This window comes from Solanum stenotomum, chromosome 5, assembly GCF_019186545.1.
Source record: "Solanum stenotomum isolate F172 chromosome 5, ASM1918654v1, whole genome shotgun sequence".
In the NCBI taxonomy this organism is placed as follows: Eukaryota; Viridiplantae; Streptophyta; class Magnoliopsida; order Solanales; family Solanaceae; genus Solanum; species Solanum stenotomum.
Window position 1 is genome coordinate 49,581,440 of NC_064286.1, and position 19,023 is coordinate 49,600,462.

A 19,023-nucleotide genomic window follows, 5' to 3' on the forward strand; every position below is an offset into this window, starting at 1 on the left:
TCCAGATTTTTACAAGCTTGCGTTTTATGTATATAAGTAATATAAAGGTATGATTTCAACATAGCATTTGAATATTTGATTTGAAATAATCCTATATTATTTTACCACGTGAAACCTTAATGAGTAAGTTTTTTTTCCTTTTAAATATCTAATTTAAAATTCGAGAAAATAATAATTTTTAAAATATATAGAAAAAATAATTCATATTTTACAATCTAAGCTTGCGTTTTGTGTACGCGATGTGAAGGTGTGATTTTAAAATAGCATTCAAATGTGATTTAAAATAATCCTATGTTATTTTGCCACGTGGAACCTTGAAGCGTTAGCTTTTCCTCTTTGGATGTCTTGTTGAAAATTTGAGAAAACAATAATTTTTAAAATTTATAGGAAAAAAATAACCTAGTTTTTTGCAATCTAAGCTTGCGTTTTGTGTACGCGATATAAAGTTATGATTTTAACACAGAGTTTGACTATGTGATTTGAAATAATTTTATGTTATTTTGACTTTTAAAACTGATGGATACATGTATCTCCCTTTTAATGATACATGTATCTCGCGGTTAAAATATAGTGTAAAAAGTAATATTACAAACTATTATGAATTTTAGTAATTAGAATCTAAAGTAATAAAATTTATATAGCTCGCCCTTAAATTAATATAATACTAGCTTAATCTACCAGGATGAAAAGGATCACAAGTAATTTTTATCAATAATTTGGGAATATAGTTATTAATCTTTTACTCATTTTCTTTTCCGTTTCATTAACAATTTTTCTCTTTTTACCATACAAAGTAGAATCATGCACTACACATTGTTAGGTTTACGAACGATAAAAGAATAAATTTTAGGAATAGCAAAGATAAAAATTATATTAGCGCGTTATAACTATAGTTTTGTTATTTGCGCTTCATAACCAAATTATTTTGCTATGGAGCATCTAATTTGTATAAATTGCGGTGATTAGTATAAATCGGGTGCTAATTCGTATGTGTTTATGAAAATTGTGTTTGTATATGTATATGTTCTCTGTGTTAGGCTAGACTGATGAGCGAGATTGGGAGAGAGAGGAGAGATGCGAGCGAGAGAGGACAAAGAGTGGAGATAGGTGAAGTATATATGTATATCGGTTAGATAATTATATATATGTAACTACTATGTATATGTATCAATGATTGTGTTTGTATATCTGCATAAAATTTGAGTTCATATACAATTGAATCGAAGTAAAACATTTGTATTTGTATGTCAAATCTCTCTCTCGTTTTATACAAACACAAATTATACATTATATTTTGCATAATTTGTGTTTGTATAAATCGAGAGAGAGAAAGACAAAAGAGAACTGGACAGGGTAAGATTTGTATTTTGATCAATAATTATAAGTGTATAGGATGGAAATATATGTATTTGTATATGTTTGTATATACAGTCTCTCTTGCTTTACACACACAAATACAGATTATATATTTGTTTTTGTATAAAGTGAGAATGACGAGGGATAGATGACTGAAAAAGAGGAGAGTGACGAGCGAAATTTCAGAGAGAGGGGAGAAAGGCAGATGTTAAGAAGTTTGTTGCGAATTGAAATTAAATGAAACTATAATTATAACATTTATTTTGAATTAATAGTTTGATATAAAGCACAATTTTCTCAAAGAACAAATAATAATATGGTCCAGCTTAAAGTTGATATAGAATCACTCAATACATGTTGTTCGTGTGCTTCTTGTTCACGAGAAAAAAAGAATAGTGATAAAATCTAATTCAGAATTGATTATAGAATGTTGTTGGTGAGCGTTCTACTCACGGGAAAAGAAAGAATAGTAACAAAATTCAGTTTAAATTTGATTGTTTCTAATATATATATATATATATATATATATACTAGCTAAGCAAAACGTATATTGCACGTGTATGACATATTATGTACTCCTAGTAGATAAATGTTATAGAATAAAATTACTATTATTTAAATAAAAATTTTAAATACTAACTAACATTCTAATATCGGTATAACGATTTTAAAAATTAATAAATCAAATATAGCACCAGATATAATAAATATGTCTATTTATTCAATTTTATATAAATTTAAGTGACTATACATGCATACTTAAAGTTAGAAGCATATATATTACTTGAAACCAAATTAAACGACATATATATTACGCATAATACATAAGCATAACTTTTAACTTGGCTTGAGAGGACAATTATGTCTTCCAACTTTGAGTGTGCGCATAAGTAACACTTAAATTTGTATAAAATTGAACAAGTAGATACACATGTTCTACATGACATAATACATGTAGGACGTCATGTTGGACACAAAATTGTCATGTAGGGTGTCATATATGACGAATGCGTTCAATTTGTTCAAGTGTAAGTGCCTACTTATGGATATCCAAATTTAAAAATTATAGTTACATGTTGACGCCGAGTTAAGAGTCATGTTTATGTATTTTGCATATTATATTATAATATAAACAAAAATCTTTTACGCGGCGCAAAGTCATTGCTTTTACACTCCCCAGTCCCCACCCCAACTGCCTCTCCGTCCTAAATTCACTGAAACCCCGTTATTCAGCTCCACAAAATCCTCCTTTTTAACTTCTTATATTCCTTATTACTTTTATCTCTCTGAATTTTCGTTCTACTTCAAACTTAATACTCTCTCTCAGTACAACCAAAATGGTGAGTCTTCTATTTTTTCTCTTTTTTTTTTTACTTTCAAATAAGCATAATTACCTTTCTTTTGTGTTGTGTTGTGTGCTGTATGATCGTTTTTGTTTTTTGGGATTTTGATATGTGATTTATCTAATTAGAGAGAAGCTATTTGGTTGTTCATCTAAATTGTGAATATTGTAGTTTTTTTTTCTTTCTATATGGTGTTTAGTGTTTGCATTTGCATTGTAGTCCGATTAATTTGGATTCGCGCCGCATAGGGCTCATTTGGGGAAAACAGTCCGTACTTAGGTTTTTTTCGTATGTAAGATCGAAATTGAGATCTCGTTAAAGGAGTAGCAGCAGACCCATACGCTGCACCACTTCCTTTAGTGGTGATTTTTGTAGAATATTTTGATATCAGCTGTGTGGGAGATCTTGTAGAAATTCAGGATTGATTCGATTATATATTGATTAGTTGAACATTTATGATTTATTTTCATCTGGGTTCAGCTGAAAAAGTGAGCTGGTATATAAGGTGTTTGATAATTTGATTGATCTACTGACTTTGTTACACATCATTTAATTTCCCTTAATGGACATGGACTTATACTCTTACAAACTGATGTATTCTTATTTTTAATCTAGGATATTTGGACTTATAAAAAAAGAAAACTATATAGGATTTATGTCTTTTGAGATGTTCCTGTAGCACCCAATGGTGTAGCTTAGTGGTCAATCACGTGGGTTGAGCATCATGAAATCTCAGGTTCAACTAGGTGATTTCTTTCTGTATGTTTTAGCCTGATGGACAGAGGTAGGTGGAAGGTCTAGCCCGAATACCATGGTTATCAAAAAAACTGAGAAAATGTTTTCCGTGTATAGTGGACCCTAGTTACCCTAGTCAACTCTATAATGAATAGGATGATTGATTTCTTCCTACTTCTAAATGATTATGTTTTATTTTATTTTTTTCATTTTAGAGTTTAACCAGCTATTACCAGTGTGAAATAGCAATGTAGTGTACTGAAAATATTTAGGAATATCACTTATTTTTTTCTTTTATGATATCTTCGCCTGCATTTTCTCCTTATAACTATGGCCTGTGATGTTCGAGTCAGCTTGTGTCCATCTCGACTAATTTCATAATTACATGTCACCTCCCGTCAACACATGTTTTGGATAACTCTGCCCAAGGATTGAACATATGAAAAGAAATCACCTTCTGTTTTTCTCTTCAGCGGATTTGAACCTGAGACGTCATGGTTCTCCAACCCACTTAGTTTTGTTATGATGTCTTCGCTTGCATTTGTTGCCAAAACCTTTACCCCTCCGCTCTCCCTATCATCCATTTAAAAAAGTTTATCTCGAAATGAAAGAACGGGTGAGATAGGTGTTATTCTGTATTCTGAATGGTGTTCAGACAGACAAAATTGCTGCTGCATGGTAATGCAATGGCCTGATAAGTTACGAATAACATAATGAAAATGTCTCCACCACCAACCATGAGGTTTGGGATTAAAATTACCAAATTATGGGTTAAAGGAAAAAGAAAAAAGAAACAGAGTAGAATTTGAATTCTACTGATTTACGGGTGTTGATTGATCAACTAGATGCAATGGAAATTTATCTTGAAGGTCCATTCCTATTATATTCTTCAGCTCTTTTTTAATTGCATTAGAATTTTTGAGCTATAGATGCTCATGTGATTAATTAGAAGTAGAAATTTTCTAACATGATTGGGGGATGTGATTCTTCTTGCTATAGGCTAACGCAGCATCTGGGATGGCAGTGCATGATGACTGCAAAGTAACGTTCTTTGAGCTGAAAACAAAAAGGACTCACCGATTTATTGTTTTCAAGATAGAAGAGAAGCAAAAGCAGGTTGTGGTTGAAAAAGTTGGTGAGCCAACTCAAAGCTACGAGGACTTTGCTGAAAGTCTTCCTGCTGATGAATGCAGATATGCTGTCTACGATTTTGACTTCGTGACTGAGGAAAATTGCCAAAAAAGCAGGATCTTTTTCATCGCATGGTATTCAAAATGTTCCTATACATTTTGATGGATACGATAGAGTCACACACTAATTTTGTCTCATTTGTGGTTTTTTCTTTGTTAAGGTCCCCTGACACATCAAGAGTGAGAAGCAAGATGATCTATGCCAGTTCAAAGGACAGATTCAAGAGAGAACTTGACGGAATTCAGATTGAGTTGCAGGCTACTGATCCAACTGAAATGGGACTTGATGTAATTAAAAGCCGTGCGAACTAGGTATGGATGATTAGATATCAGATAGACCTGTAAAAGGGAGAATCTTGATGCAATCATCTTAATTAAACTGTTCATAGCTTGTGGGACAAAAATTTGGCTAGAGATGATATCAGTACCAAGCATTAAATTTTGATTCTCGAACGAGCTTTATGGTGGTCTAATATAAGATGTGTTTTATTTTATTAGAAATCATTCATCTGAGTGTTTAATTTTTTGCTTGATTCTACGAGCTACTCATATGTATTTGTTGTGAAGGATCGGACACGTTGAAATTGTTTTTGAAGTTTGATTGATATCTTACCTTAAGATTTTGGTTCTGGAGTTTGAGGAAATGTTAATAACAATTGAAGATTTCACATTTAGAGAGTGCTTCCTCAAACTATGGATCATATTATAAAAATAGTTGCAGTTCAATGGGATACTCTTATACTTTTATCCAATAAATTGTTGAAACCATTTCTTTTTGATGCCCTTGTATTGGCTTATTCTTTAGATTGTTGATAGATTGATGACAGTATGTAATGACGGAAAACAATACATTTTATTCATCAATATTGCAAATAGCTTACTTTGGAAATCCGACTAATTTATATTCAAGTCAAGTCATACCACTCGGGTAAGGTACCAGCAACTATGCTGAAGTTGCCTCCTCCATGTTTGGGATCAACTTGTGTATCGAAGATGAGTACAATTTGATCATATCATCCATACCTAGCTCGCACAAATTACCTGAAGTGTAGATATACATTAATTTTCGTACTTTGCTCAAATTCTAATAAAGGGCAGACCAGTCCTCGTTAATCAAATCTAAACTTTCAAAGACGACAATAAAATCATGACTCGTTCGAAGAAAAAGAAGAAAGATGAGGCTAGTAAGCTAGTGTTTGACGATAAATTTTTAAATGTTTTTTAAAAATAAATTTGGGTGAAGTTTAGATTGAAGTTTTAATTATTTTTTTTTTGGAAAACATAAAGATTATTACTCATAAGTTCTAAAACAATAAAAAATATACAATCATACCAAACAAACATACTTGTTAATATGAAATTATGCTGAATCTTAATTGACGCTGCTCATTATCATTAGTTTAACACAAAATTATCCTTTTCATAATGAACTAGATAATATTTTCCTAAAATTATAACACGATATATTAATAAAAATTGATAGCACAATTACTAGCTAATACAATTTGTCAAATTACAATTAGTTACAAAGATTAATCAGTGTAAAAAAAAAGGTAGGGGATGAAAGACCTTGTATATTGACAATAATTTACATATGTGAAGAAAAATTCATACATTGTAAGTAGTGGCAGAGCCAACATTTATGTAAAGCGGGTTCAAAGTATTAAAAAGAAAACATGGAAAAGGGAGATATTAATTTTAACTCGCTAAATTTAACTTACATTGTCATGCCGCGTTTAGCTTCTTCCTACTTTTACCTTGCTCCATTAAGTCTTCTTGAAATTTTCGTGTGTTTTTTTCTTTAATTTTGCAATATTCTACTATATTTTGAACTTTTAATTTAAAAATTACAATACAGTACCCTTTCAATCATGCGTTACTTTGTTTGAAAATCGTTAAGATTCTTTCAAAAGATTTAAGGATTGAGTTTATGAGTATTATAATGCATATTCAGAAGATAAATAAATAACGATCATAGCCAATATGCTTGTATTATTACAAAAAAATATAATTAATAAAATAAGGGTCTTCTTAGTCAATAGGCTTGCATTTCAAGAATAACCATTTGCATTCATAGCCTCTTTATCTGTGCTTTGAGTTGTCTCTACTTCGGCACGTTCTTGAGCTTCATGCCTTTGTTTCAAGCACCCTCCAAGCCACCAAGGTAGTGACTTGATGACAAGTCTACGAATTTCTTAGCTCGACTTCTTGCGTAAGGTTTTAATGAAACTTAGCTTCCATCATCAAATACAAATATTTTTTTTCTTATGTATTTATTCCATGTATTTGACAAAATACAATTGAATGAACTGTATGTCTTTGCTATGGAGATGTATCAGTCTATCAAATCCAATCCCAGATCGTATGAGATAAAATTACGAGAGGGAGATGTATCAAACACAATCCCAACCAATTATTACTTGTATCAGATTGTATCAATGATTCTTTTTTCAATCTTGTATGCAGTGGCGGAGCCACCTTACTATTAGGGGTTCATTCGAATCCCCTTCGGAAAATTATATAATATATACATGGTTAAAATATTTTTTTAGGTATATATAATAGATGTCAAACCCTCTTCGATTACTTCATGTGTCTATTTTGTTAGATTTTGAACCCCTAATTGAAAATTCTGGCTCCGCCTCTGCTTGTATGAGTTAATTATTTGTTTGTGCTATGGAATCTCATTGTTCGATACAATCTTGAAGGGTAAAAATGGAGTGATGCAATCCATGAGCAGGAAAAAAGATGCAGGATAGAGAGAGATTGAGTTAGGGGAGCGAGAGAGGAAGAGATGAGACGTGACAAACGTGAGCGAGAGATGAGAGATAAGAGAGATTTACTATAAAATTCTAAGTATAGCTATGTTTGGTAATATTTTAAAATTATAGTAATTATATTTACTTGATTAAGGGTCTGTTTGGAAAGTCACCCGGTAATTGGAATTGGTGTAATTACTAGGGTAATAATTACCAGCCTAGTAATTATACTGTCTAGTAATTACACTGACATGTTTGATTGCCACAGTGTAATTACACATGTCCTGTTTGGATGCCACAGTGTAATTATACATGTTTTGTTTGGATGCACAATTGCAATCATAAAATTATAATTAATTTTTAAAATAAAAATTAATTATTTAAAATTTATACTAGACAAATAAGAAACTTTATAAATGACATTAAATTAAATATTTAAGATATATATTCTTTTTTGAAAATATATTAATTAATAAACATATTTTCTGTAACTAATATTATGAAAAAATAATTGATTTATATTTTTTCAAATTAATATATTTCAATTGAATTGATCGTAACAACTAAAAGTATGAAGTTTCTACGAACATCGTGAAATGCATGTTTGATAAAAAAAAATAATATATAAATAAAATGTCATAAATTATTAAATGTTTGACAAAAATATAATTTATCAACTCTAATTAAAAAATGACGTGCAATGTAGATTCAATATTACTAAAACAAATGAAACTGAAAATATAACATAAGTTATAAATTCAAAACAAAATTTTTAACATAATACTCTTATAACAAATTTCAACATAGCAATAAATATGATTTAGTTTTAGTTTTTCTTAATAAAGAAAACGTAAGTCTATAACTTACTTAACAATAAATTCTATTTTAATTTAAAAATTAGAATATAATAAAATTATGCTAATGAGAAAATAAGCATGGCATAAAGAAATAGATAATACGAAAAAATTACATAGAATCACGTAAAGTAAGGTTGAGAATAAGAAGAAAATGAAATATAATAATATAAAATAAAAAATAAACTTTTACAAATTTTTAGAATAATAAAATTAAAAAAAAAAACTTAAAATAATAGAAGTAAAAAAAATTAAAACAAAAAAATTAAAATGTGTAATTACCCCCTGCCAATTACATCAATTACCTGCTAACCAAGTAAGTACATGTCCTTCCAAACAAGACAAGACAATATAATTACACCAAATCCAATTAGCAGGGTGTCCTTCCAAACACCTAAGTAATTTTCCCTTAAAAAATTAATATGAGGGCACTTTTCCAAAATTGGAATCCAACCCCAAATTCCAATTTCTAAGAGACCAAGAGGTAAGAAAAGCGGGTAAACTGAACCGGAGCTGACATATACACTATATCCGGTCTTAATAAACCTATCAAAACTAGGGGTGTTCATGAGTCGGTTTGGATCGGTTATTGGTCGAAATCAAAATCAAATCAACTTAATCGATTTTAAAATTATCAAAACCAAACCAAACCAAACCAAATATAGTATATATTTATCGGTTTGGTTGTTATCGATTTTGGTTCTGTTTGGTTTGGTTATTTGGTTATTAACTATAGACAAAAATAAAAAAAATAATTCATTCAAAACATGAAAAAAGCGACAACAATCCTTTTAAAATGAAGATAGTTAGAATGACTGATATTACAAAACTTTCAATTATTGAATTTACTTTGACTAAAGCTTCAAAATTCAGTATTTTGGCTTAGAAGAAAGAGAAAGTGATATTTTCAATCTTATAAAGAATTGTCATAGACACACTCATATACGTAAAACAAATAAGATAAATATTCTCACCTTGGACATTTTTTTCTTCATAAGTAAATTATAAATAATTTTTGATGAAAACAAATAATATATTATGTATGCATATTAATAATATATATGTATATAATTTGTCAGTTCGATTCAGTTATTTCTTCAATTTTTTTCAAACAAAACCATAACCAACCCATATACTATCGATTTTTAAAAATCTAAAATCGAACCACAGCTAACCCAAATAAAAATTGATTTATTTAATCAATTTGAATAAATTGAATCAATTTTTATTCAAATCGTGAACACCCTAACCAAAACTATAAACCCCAACATCTCATCCCTTTTAACTTCTTCTTCTTCTTCGCAGGTTTTAGGGCAAAACAATACAGCGGCCGATTAAATAGATCGAAATCCAGGTATATATTAATTTCTCTAATTTTTTCATAATTTTGTATAGCAATGTTGCTAGTTTTCACATGTTTTTCTATTTTTTCGTCCCTTTTTAATGATTTTTTGGTTTATAATTGGTGGTTTTAGCATATAGAACTTTCTATACGGGTATGTGCATTAACATGCATATAATGCAGTTGGATCAGTAATTTTTGGATTTTTTCGTGAATATTTTGCGTTGAGTTTGTGCTGTAAATTTTCAGATTTGAAGTTGAATTTTCATCTTAGTTTATTAGTAATAATGATCTTTTTCACATTATTTCGTTGTTGTTATTGCTATTATTTTTGTATTCCATCTTTCAGTCAGCTTTGATATGCTGTATTTTAAGCATATCCTAATTTGTTTTGAAAATGCATTATTATTTACTAGTTTGGACCACAAATTGAGGCGTAGTTGATTATTAAATATTGTTCATCTGGATAGTTGTGTGAGGATTGAGATCGTATTGTCTTGCAGAATTATTTTTTTCCGGTTTGTAAAATTGGAGTTGGAAAGAAAATAATTGTTGTTCTTCTTCTACATTTCTGTTCTAAACTTCTTAGTTTTCTGTAACTTCGCAAAATCTGTGGTGCCTTCAGTTTTTTCACCCAGTGAAAGATTCCAAGGAACTCATTTATGTTTCAAAACAATGAGTGTTGCTATTTGTTTTTAGCAAAAAAGACTATAATTCCTGCTTTTTCTTTGGCTCATTATATAGGATTTTTTTTAGCAATTCCGTGACACATGATCCAAGTATTTAATGGTCATATTGTTGTTATTTGTAGTTGGAAAATTTTGTCTAATTTTCTTTCATCTAACTACTCATCTTCAGGTGAAAGGTCTAGCTTTCTAGATCCTCACAATGGCGAATTTTGCCAAACCTGAGAGTGCTTTGAAGCGAGCTGAAGGTTAGTTGTTTCTGTCATCGTCTTTTTTTGTGTGGGTGGGGGATGGAGCATTTAGTACACTTAAGTGTCTTAAATGTTTTGTATTAGAATAGTTACAAGCACAGATTATGTCTTTAGGTTTGCCGTATTGGTTGTATTGGGCAATCAAAAGCACTCACTTGTTCTCTTTAATCATTCCTTAATTTTCTGATGCAGAGCTGATTAATGTTGGACAAAAGCAAGAAGCCTTGCAAGCACTTCATGATCTTATTACATCAAGGAGGTATAGAGCATGGACAAAGACACATGAGAGAATAATGTTCAAGTATGTAGAGTTATGTGTTGACATGAGAAGGGGGAGATTTGCCAAGGATGGCCTAATTCAATATCGTAGTGTCTGTCAACAAGTGAACATTAGTTCACTGGAGGAGGTGATAAAGCATTTTATGCATTTAGCCACTGAGCGAGCTGAACTGGCTCGCAGTCAAGCACAGGCCTTAGAGGAAGCTCTGAATGTGGAAGACTTAGAAGCTGATAAAAGACCTGAAGATCTTATGTTGAGTTATGTTAGTGGGGAGAAAGGTAAAGAAAGATCTGATCGTGAACTGGTCACACCCTGGTTTAAGTTCTTGTGGGAGACATATAGAACTGTTCTAGAGATCTTGCGCAATAACTCAAAGTTGGAGGCTCTGTATGCTGTAAGTACCCCTACCCCTTTCCATTTCTTTCTTTCTTTATTTGTTATTCTCCTTTTCTTCTAGGATTTTGGAGTCAACCTCATACTGTGTTTATGTCGGCACATGAGGGATTTGGCTATCCTAACTTTTCAGTATCTTGTTTAGATAGTAAGTTACTGAGCAAGTTGTTTCAATGTTATTAAAAACCATTGTGTTGTCGCTTAAAGTGATAAATCGATACAAAGTGAGGCGCTTCATAGAAGTATGTGCTTCAAACAATAATGGCGATTCTTTGAATCTCAACTCAAGAGCTGGATCACTATTGCACTGTACATTGGATGTTGAGATTAATTGTTTTGATTGCAATTTGATTATTAATGGTGCTAAATTCATACATGTTATATAATTTTGTCTAAACTGTGCGCTTCACTTCTTTGCTTGTATTTTCGCATCAAACACCATGGACCTTGTCACTGTTAGAATTGGTAGGTTGTTTATCCTCTTTCTTTTTCTTGGTTACTTTTGAGTCAGTAGTCTTTTTTTTTTTTTTTGAAACAGGATTTTTGAGTCAGTAGTCTGCATGCACTATGATGTTACTTGCTTCTTGTGATAAAAACATTCCTTATTCATTTACTACTGATTGCATTGACTTATCTTGATGTGATGGGCTTCTATCTGACAACATAAATGTTTAATCAGAAAGCTGTTTTTCTGGTATTATCTGTGTTTCTTTGCTTAAAATCATAGGGTGGGATCTTGTTTGCAACTTTAACATTACACCTAAATCCGGTTTGTCCTGTGTGCTATTTGAGCTTGCTGCATCGTTGTTGAGTGTTGACAATAGTTTCTATATTCGTACCAAGTGGATTTTAAGAATATATTTTGTTGGTGCAACAAATGAAATTGAATTAAGCTCTCTTTTGTATGCTCAGATGACGGCGCACCGTGCCCTTCAGTTCTGTAAGCAGTACAAACGTACAACAGAGTTACGTCGACTCTGTGAAATTATACGGAATCATCTGGCAAATCTTAACAAGTTTAGAGACCAGAGGGACCGTCCGGATCTGTCCGCTCCAGAAAGCCTACAGTTGTATCTGGACACAAGAATTGAGCAACTCAAAGTTTCAACAGAACTTGGACTTTGGCAGGTTTCTATTAGTTTCTCTGATATCATATACAATATAGGAGAGGCGTAGATTTTTAATACACTTGCAACGGCCTTTTGAGATTGCTTTGAGGTGCATGAATTTGTTTGTCACCTTTTTATTTGGACACTACGCAGGAAGCCTTTCGTTCTATTGAAGACATATATGGATTAATGTGCATGGTCAAGAAAACTCCTAAACCATCATTGATGGTTGTGTACTATGGCAAGCTAACAGAAATATTCTGGATGTCATCAAATCATCTTTATCATGCTTATGCATGGCTCAAACTCTTTTCTCTTCAGAAAAGTTTCAATAAGAACTTAAGCCCGAAGGATTTGCAGTTAATAGCATCATCTGTTGTTCTAGCTGCACTGTCTGTGTCTCCTTATGATAAGTTATATGGTGCATCCCATCTGGAGCTTGAAAATGAGAAGGAGAGGAGTTTGAGGGTGGCCAATCTCATTGGCTTTGATGTTGAACCCAGATCAGAGAAGAAAGAAGTGGTAACTTTTTAAATTTATATAGAGAAGCAGTAGATCAATGTTGGTTTCTTATATATTGTCTTGATTTTAGTTTCTCACCTTCGTTTCCTTTCTGCTTTCTCCTTTTCAGCTTTCCCGGTCATCAATACTCTCGGAATTGGTAAGCTAATCCCCAAATAAATTCTTTTATATTCTTGCACATTGGTGTCTTTTTGAATTTAATGTATAAAATGATATGCTCCTCAAATTCCTTTTTTTTTTTCTTTTTTTGTGCGTGGTATTAAATTACTGTGTGTATTTGTACAGACGAGGCTCGTGTCGTACTGTTTGATTGATCTTCCATTTTTTAATTCTTTAATTGTCTTGCAGTTCGGGTTGTCTTTTCTTAATTTCTTTTCACGGATATAGGTGTCCAGAGGTGTGATGGCCTGTGTCACCCAAGAAGTAAAAGATCTTTATCATCTGTTGGAACATGAGTTCCTTCCTTTGGATCTGGCACTGAAAGTGCAACCCTTATTGAACAGAATCTCGAAGCTTGGGGGTAAGCTATCTTCGGCTGCTTCAGTTCCTGAAGTGCAACTGTCCCAGTATGTTCCAGCCTTGGAAAAGCTTGCAACTCTGAGGTTGCTCCAGCAGGTTCTCGCGTTTAACTTTAGTCCTTTGTTACTTGACATTTTGTCTTACATTTTAACTAACTTAGAGTGTGGTTATTTTGCTTCTTTTTATGTTTGCAGGTATCTCAGGTGTACCAGACAATCCAGATTGGTAACCTGTCTAAGATGATTCCATTCTTTGACTTTGCTGCTGTTGAGAAGATTTCTGTAGATGCTGTTAGACATGATTTTGTAGCCATTAAAGTTGATCACCTTAATGGTTCTGTCTTATTCGGTAAACAGGTACAATTGTGTTCACTGGATGTTCCTCTTCTCTGTGCTCCTACGTTGGTTGTGAGAATCCTGTCCGCTTTACCATTATCTGTGCTGAGCTACATGATTTCTTCTCCCTATTTGAATAAAACCATTGACTTAGTTCACTACTAAGATTTTTCCTTGTTTTGTTTTCTAACAGTTCTGGTAAGTTACATCTTCTACGTCTTTCTACACATGAACAAAAAAAACTTGGGAGAAAGTAACGGTATATCTAGGGATCAAATTTATGGGCTTTATCTTAAGTTTTTGCTATGTAAATGAGTGGGCGTCTGTAAGTGTCTGTCAAACACTCAAGCTAGCACCACAAGTACATATCTTGCTTGCTAGATCGAATATGGGTCGGAAGGTGTAGGAGAGTTCTCGGAAGTTGTTTGACTTTTGATGTAGAGTATTTACAGCATAGCACTTTGTGCTGCTTCTGGATTTTTGGACATGGGGATGTGGCGTCAAGTGAGAAGTTCCTTCTGTTCTTTGTTAAGTTTAGCCTTATACCTCTGTGGTAAATAATACATTGAACAAGTGTTGCAGAACATTTCTGTGTGTGTTTCCTAAATACTTTTGTGAAAAGATTTCGGTAATCCCAACGAAGTTATGTATACTTTTCTTGGTGCATCTTCTTCGCATATATACTGTCATGCCTAGCAGCTTTTTTTTGGAAGTGTAGGGGTGGAGGCCCAGACCTAGCCTTTTACCTTTTCTTCAATTTCAACCGTTTTTATTTTTTTAGTTTCGGGATTGATTCTCTTATCCTCTCCTTTGCCTTACGTGGACATAGAAAAATTAGAATAATTTGTTGCATTTCCATTTTTATATTTGTTTCTAGAGTATTGAGGCTGAAGGACTCCGGGATCATTTGTCACTTTTTTCTGAATCCCTTAGCAAGGCAAGGTTAATGATCTATCACCCTGCGAAGAAAGTTGCCAAGCTTGGGGATGCCCTCTCTAATTTGGTGGAGATAGTGGAGAAGGAGCACAAGAGACTCCTGGCACGGAAGTCCATAATTGAGAAACGCAAGGAAGAGCAAGAGCGCTTACTCTTGGAAAAGGTATTCCCTTCTTGAGGGTGTTGGAGTCATGCTATCATTGTTTTCTTGGTTGATGAACTTCTGTTGACATATCTTGAAGGAACGAGTGGAAGAGTCAAAGAGGCGAGAACATCAGAAGATGACTGAAGAGGCTGAGCAAAAAAGGGTTTCTGCTGAGCTAGAGCAAAGAAGGAACCAAAGGATTCTGAAAGAGATAGAGGACAGAGAACTCGAAGAGGCCCAAGCAATGCTGCAAGAAGCTGAAAAGCGCAGCAAGAGGAAGAAGAAACCAGTCTTAGATGGAGTACGTACAAACTTTGGACCTTTTTTGGTTTAATTATTCTGACCTCTAAATAGAAATCCTTACCGATGTTAACCTAAGTGCAGGAAAAGATGACCAAAAAGGATATCATGGAGTTGGCATTACATGAGCAACTCAGGGAGAGGCAGGAAATGGAGAAAAAATGGCAGAAGTTTGCCAAAATAATGGATTATTTGGAGAGAGCGAAGAGAGAAGAAGCAGCGCCTCTTATTGAGTCTGTATTTCAACGGCATTTAGCTAAAGAGGCTACTCTTCATGAACGTGAGCAGCAGGTATGCATAGAAGTAGCATTTGTTTTGCCTAACCACCATTAACAACCTATTGTTCACATTTTCCTTGAAATTTATCTAAAGGAACTAAATTTTGGTATTTCTTTTTGGTCAAATGTTGTTGATTAATGGATCTGGATTTACAACAATCTTGCAGCAAGAAATTGAATTGAGCAGACAACGACATGCTGGGGACCTTGTAGAGAAGAAGAGGCTGGGCCGCATGTTGGAGAATGAGGTCTCTTAATCTTATTATTTTTTTATTTGGTTGCATTATGTATTTGTGTCTTCGGACTATGTATTTGAGCTTATGGTTGTAAAGGGGCACTGCCTTTGATATTTGCTTCAACTAACTGAATTCTGTTATGCCACTGGCCATTGGGAACCAAAGCTCATGGTTGTTGTTGGAAAAAGGTTTTATGACATAGTTTGCACTTTGATTATGCTAGCGTTACACCATCAGCTGATATAGGCCCTGATTGTGCAGAAAATATTCCAAGAAAGAGTTGTTAGCTGCAGGGAAGCCGAATTCAATAGCATGAAACAGGAGAGACAGGAACGAATAAATCAGATAATTCAGACAAGGAAACAGGACAGGGACACTAGGAGGAAGCTGATATTCTTTCTGCGAAAAGAGGAAGAACAACAGAAGAGGTTGCAGGAAGAGGAGGATGCGCGGAAACATGAAGGTATCCTTCTGGTTAAAGATGCATTTTATGCACTGAATTTAGATTTTCATTGAAGTGCGTTTCACCAAAACATTTATGCTTCTGCTCATGTTGTCTGCTTTTTTTAGCAGCAGCATTTAATTGTCATTGCTTATTTAAACCTGACCTTTTCGAGGTTATGCATACCGTTTGTAATGTACTCTTACCTTCACAAGTCCTTTCGTGCATGCGTCATTGTCTGGTTTATAATTCTCAAGTGTTTAAGAGCTACACTGAGTCACTGACCCCTCTCAAGTTCTTTTTATCCTCACCCATCTACTCTTTCCCTTTTTCTTTTGGGGTTGTGGTTTTGAGTTGTTATTTGTAGTCAATTTAGAATCCCATGACAATGTATTGAGAATTTTGCAGAAGCGGAGAAGCAAAAAAGAGAGGAAGCTGATCGGAAGGCCAAGTTAGATGCGATTGCAGAAAAGCAGAGGCAACGAGAGCTAGAACTCGAAGAGAAGAAAAGGCTGGAGAGAGAGGAGGTCTTGGGGAAATCCATGCCTATGTCACTTGAGCCTTCAACTGTAGGTCGTCCCTCAGAAGCTGGAGCAACTGCTCCTGCGGCAACAGCAGCTGCACCTACTCCCGGGAAGTTCGTGCCCAGGTTCAAAAGAGAGAAAATTGACGTAGCAGGCCAGGCTCCACCTCCCGAGACTGACAGGTGGAGCAGTGGTGGCAGGCGTGATGAACGAAACTCGTTTGGTGGTGGCTCAAGGACCAGTTGGTCATCCTCTAGGCGCAATTAATTGCGGTGAATCAGGTTGCTGCCTCGATCAAGCCGTTGCATTGTCGGGATACTTTTTTGCAAAAGTTCAATTTTGGTCGTTTGTTATTGAAAACTTTTCTTGTAGCATTTTATCTTGTGTATTGTAAACAACCTCTCTATCTTGTGAAGATAGGGGAAGAGGTCTGCGTACACCACCCACTTCAGACCAACTTGTGGAATTACACTGAGTAAGTCATTGACGTATTTTTTTTCTTTTGTATCTGGGGTTTACTCGTATAGCGAAGCTCAAGAGTAACATTTCTTGAGTAGGATATTTTTTGGACGTTGCAGAGTTTTAAAGTTTTGATGAGTTTGAACTAAAGGACAAACTTTTTGGCGGCAAATGTACTTTCTGTCCTTCACATTATTGTCGATGGATTATTCATTATTGTTTGATTTTTATTAAGCTATTCGTGCCAACTTAAATAACTGTAAATTATTTGTGTAATATAAGATTTGGACGTTCCTTTTAAAAAGAAAGATAAAAAGAATGCCGAGAATATTATCATGTTCCATTTGTACGGGTGGTAACTGGTGAACATGGATGCTACTAGGAAATAAATACTTCTAAATTTTATTTTTAAAATGAAAAAAAGTGAGCATAAACACAAAATTAACGAAAGTCACTAAATTTTATGCTTATTTGGTAATATATTAAACTTTTTGTTAGACATTATAATACCTTAATTACAAATGAGAGCTATAATTAGCACTATATATGGAAATCAATTTCAGAGAATAACTTCTAAAAAAGTTAATTTAGTGAGATAACTTTACAATTTGAATAATCGGAATTGACTCTACGTTATATGCATTTACAATTTCTTACTATTTTATATCATCAATGCATTTTTTGAAACCTTTAGGATAGCCTGCCGTTGCTACAATTTCTGTCCTTCGAATGTGCACTATGTGGTAAATCCCTCACAACATAATAGCCTATAAACCGGGGAATGTAAATCACATTATACAAGTCATATGCGACAGATTCGATTGAGAAGCCTGAAATATATTATCAATGTTATTTGTCTTTTTTATTAGACTTATTTACTATTATTTTATAAAATAATCTATTTTTGTCAATAATTCGTTGAATAAAACTTTTAACTCATGAATCTATACCATATCTTTCTTCTGCCACGTTTACATTTCCAACCAAAAAATAGTTGTTATTTATTGTTGCATAGAACTTTGCTATCAAACAAAATTCCTTATAATTAGCTTTGATACTTAGAAGCAAGAATAATGCCTTCTCCACATTCAGAGGCAAATATCTTTCATTGTATAACAACCTCTCATCAATTCTTCTAATTCTTTTGGGATCTTATAATGGCCCTTCATCACTTTGATGGGACATTTTGATGCTCTAAGTTGACATTAATTAGCTTGCTTCCCTTGTAATATCTTATTTAATATGATTAATAGAAATTTTGCTCCCTCAGTTATTACTAAATTTTGATTTTAATACTCGTGAAATCTGATATGACATTTTTAATTTATCAAGGATATGATCCTAAATAAGAGGGCATAAAGGGTGAGAATTACGATACAAGGTTAATAAGTATCTGAGTATTGTCTAGTTTTTTCTATTATCTTATTTTTCGATTTTACTATACATGTTTTTTTGTTTCACTTACGTCTTGTTTGTCGTTTTGTTAATGTTCTTCTCCTTTATCTTTAGTATTTATTAATGTATTTATTTTTCGTATTTGAATATGGTATGTTTTACATGAACCGATAATCTATAAGAAACAACCTCTCTACCTTTATAAGATATAATGGTAATACTGCATACGCACCACTCTCTACAGACCCTATGTGAAATTACATTAAATTTATTATTATTATTATTGTACACTCAACCTTTATTTAGTTGAAATATGCACTATTAATCCCTTTAATTGTGAAAATTCACAAATTATTAATCGTTCCATCATTTAATTATCGATTTATTACGTTAGTTTGAATTGTTATTCATACTTTTAAGAGTGCTATGATTCTAAAAATAGTTTAAACATAATAAATTTCTAACCTAAAGTGATAAAACACACATTTTAATTACTTGAAAGTTACACATGATGATACTCTCTATTTCAAAATAAACGAGTTTTTGAAGTGTGACACACTCTTTAAGAAAATTAGTTAGTGACATTAATTAAAGTATCCAAATCCAAATTTATCTTCTTTTCTCCCACCTCGCC

The 19,023-nt window shown here is 33.0% G+C and overlaps 2 protein-coding genes across 3 annotated transcripts; both read left to right on the forward strand.

Annotated features, from left to right (window-relative positions):
• The first annotated feature begins 2,517 nt into the window (after nt 1–2,517).
• Nucleotides 2,518–5,384, forward strand: LOC125866299 (actin-depolymerizing factor 1-like). Its single transcript, XM_049546637.1, has 3 exons — nt 2,518–2,696; nt 4,434–4,699; nt 4,786–5,384. Exons 1-3 carry the CDS (start codon nt 2,694–2,696, stop codon nt 4,934–4,936), a joined length of 420 nt encoding a protein of 139 aa, XP_049402594.1. The 5' UTR covers nt 2,518–2,693; the 3' UTR covers nt 4,937–5,384.
• A 4,130-nt stretch (nt 5,385–9,514) lies between these two features.
• Nucleotides 9,515–17,175, forward strand: LOC125865271 (eukaryotic translation initiation factor 3 subunit A-like). Of its 2 annotated transcripts, none has more exons than XM_049545475.1 (14): nt 9,515–9,591; nt 10,438–10,513; nt 10,709–11,190; nt 12,102–12,317; nt 12,452–12,820; nt 12,930–12,959; nt 13,208–13,435; nt 13,534–13,695; nt 14,552–14,773; nt 14,853–15,056; nt 15,140–15,346; nt 15,501–15,581; nt 15,831–16,032; nt 16,420–17,175. In XM_049545475.1, exons 2-14 carry the CDS (start codon nt 10,468–10,470, stop codon nt 16,800–16,802), a joined length of 2,832 nt encoding a protein of 943 aa, XP_049401432.1. In that variant the 5' UTR covers nt 9,515–9,591; nt 10,438–10,467; the 3' UTR covers nt 16,803–17,175. The 2 variants fall into 2 exon arrangements, with proteins under 2 accessions (XP_049401432.1, XP_049401433.1); XM_049545476.1 differs by having other exon boundaries at nt 9,522–9,591; nt 10,428–10,513.
• The last annotated feature ends 1,848 nt before the right edge of the window (nt 17,176–19,023 follow it).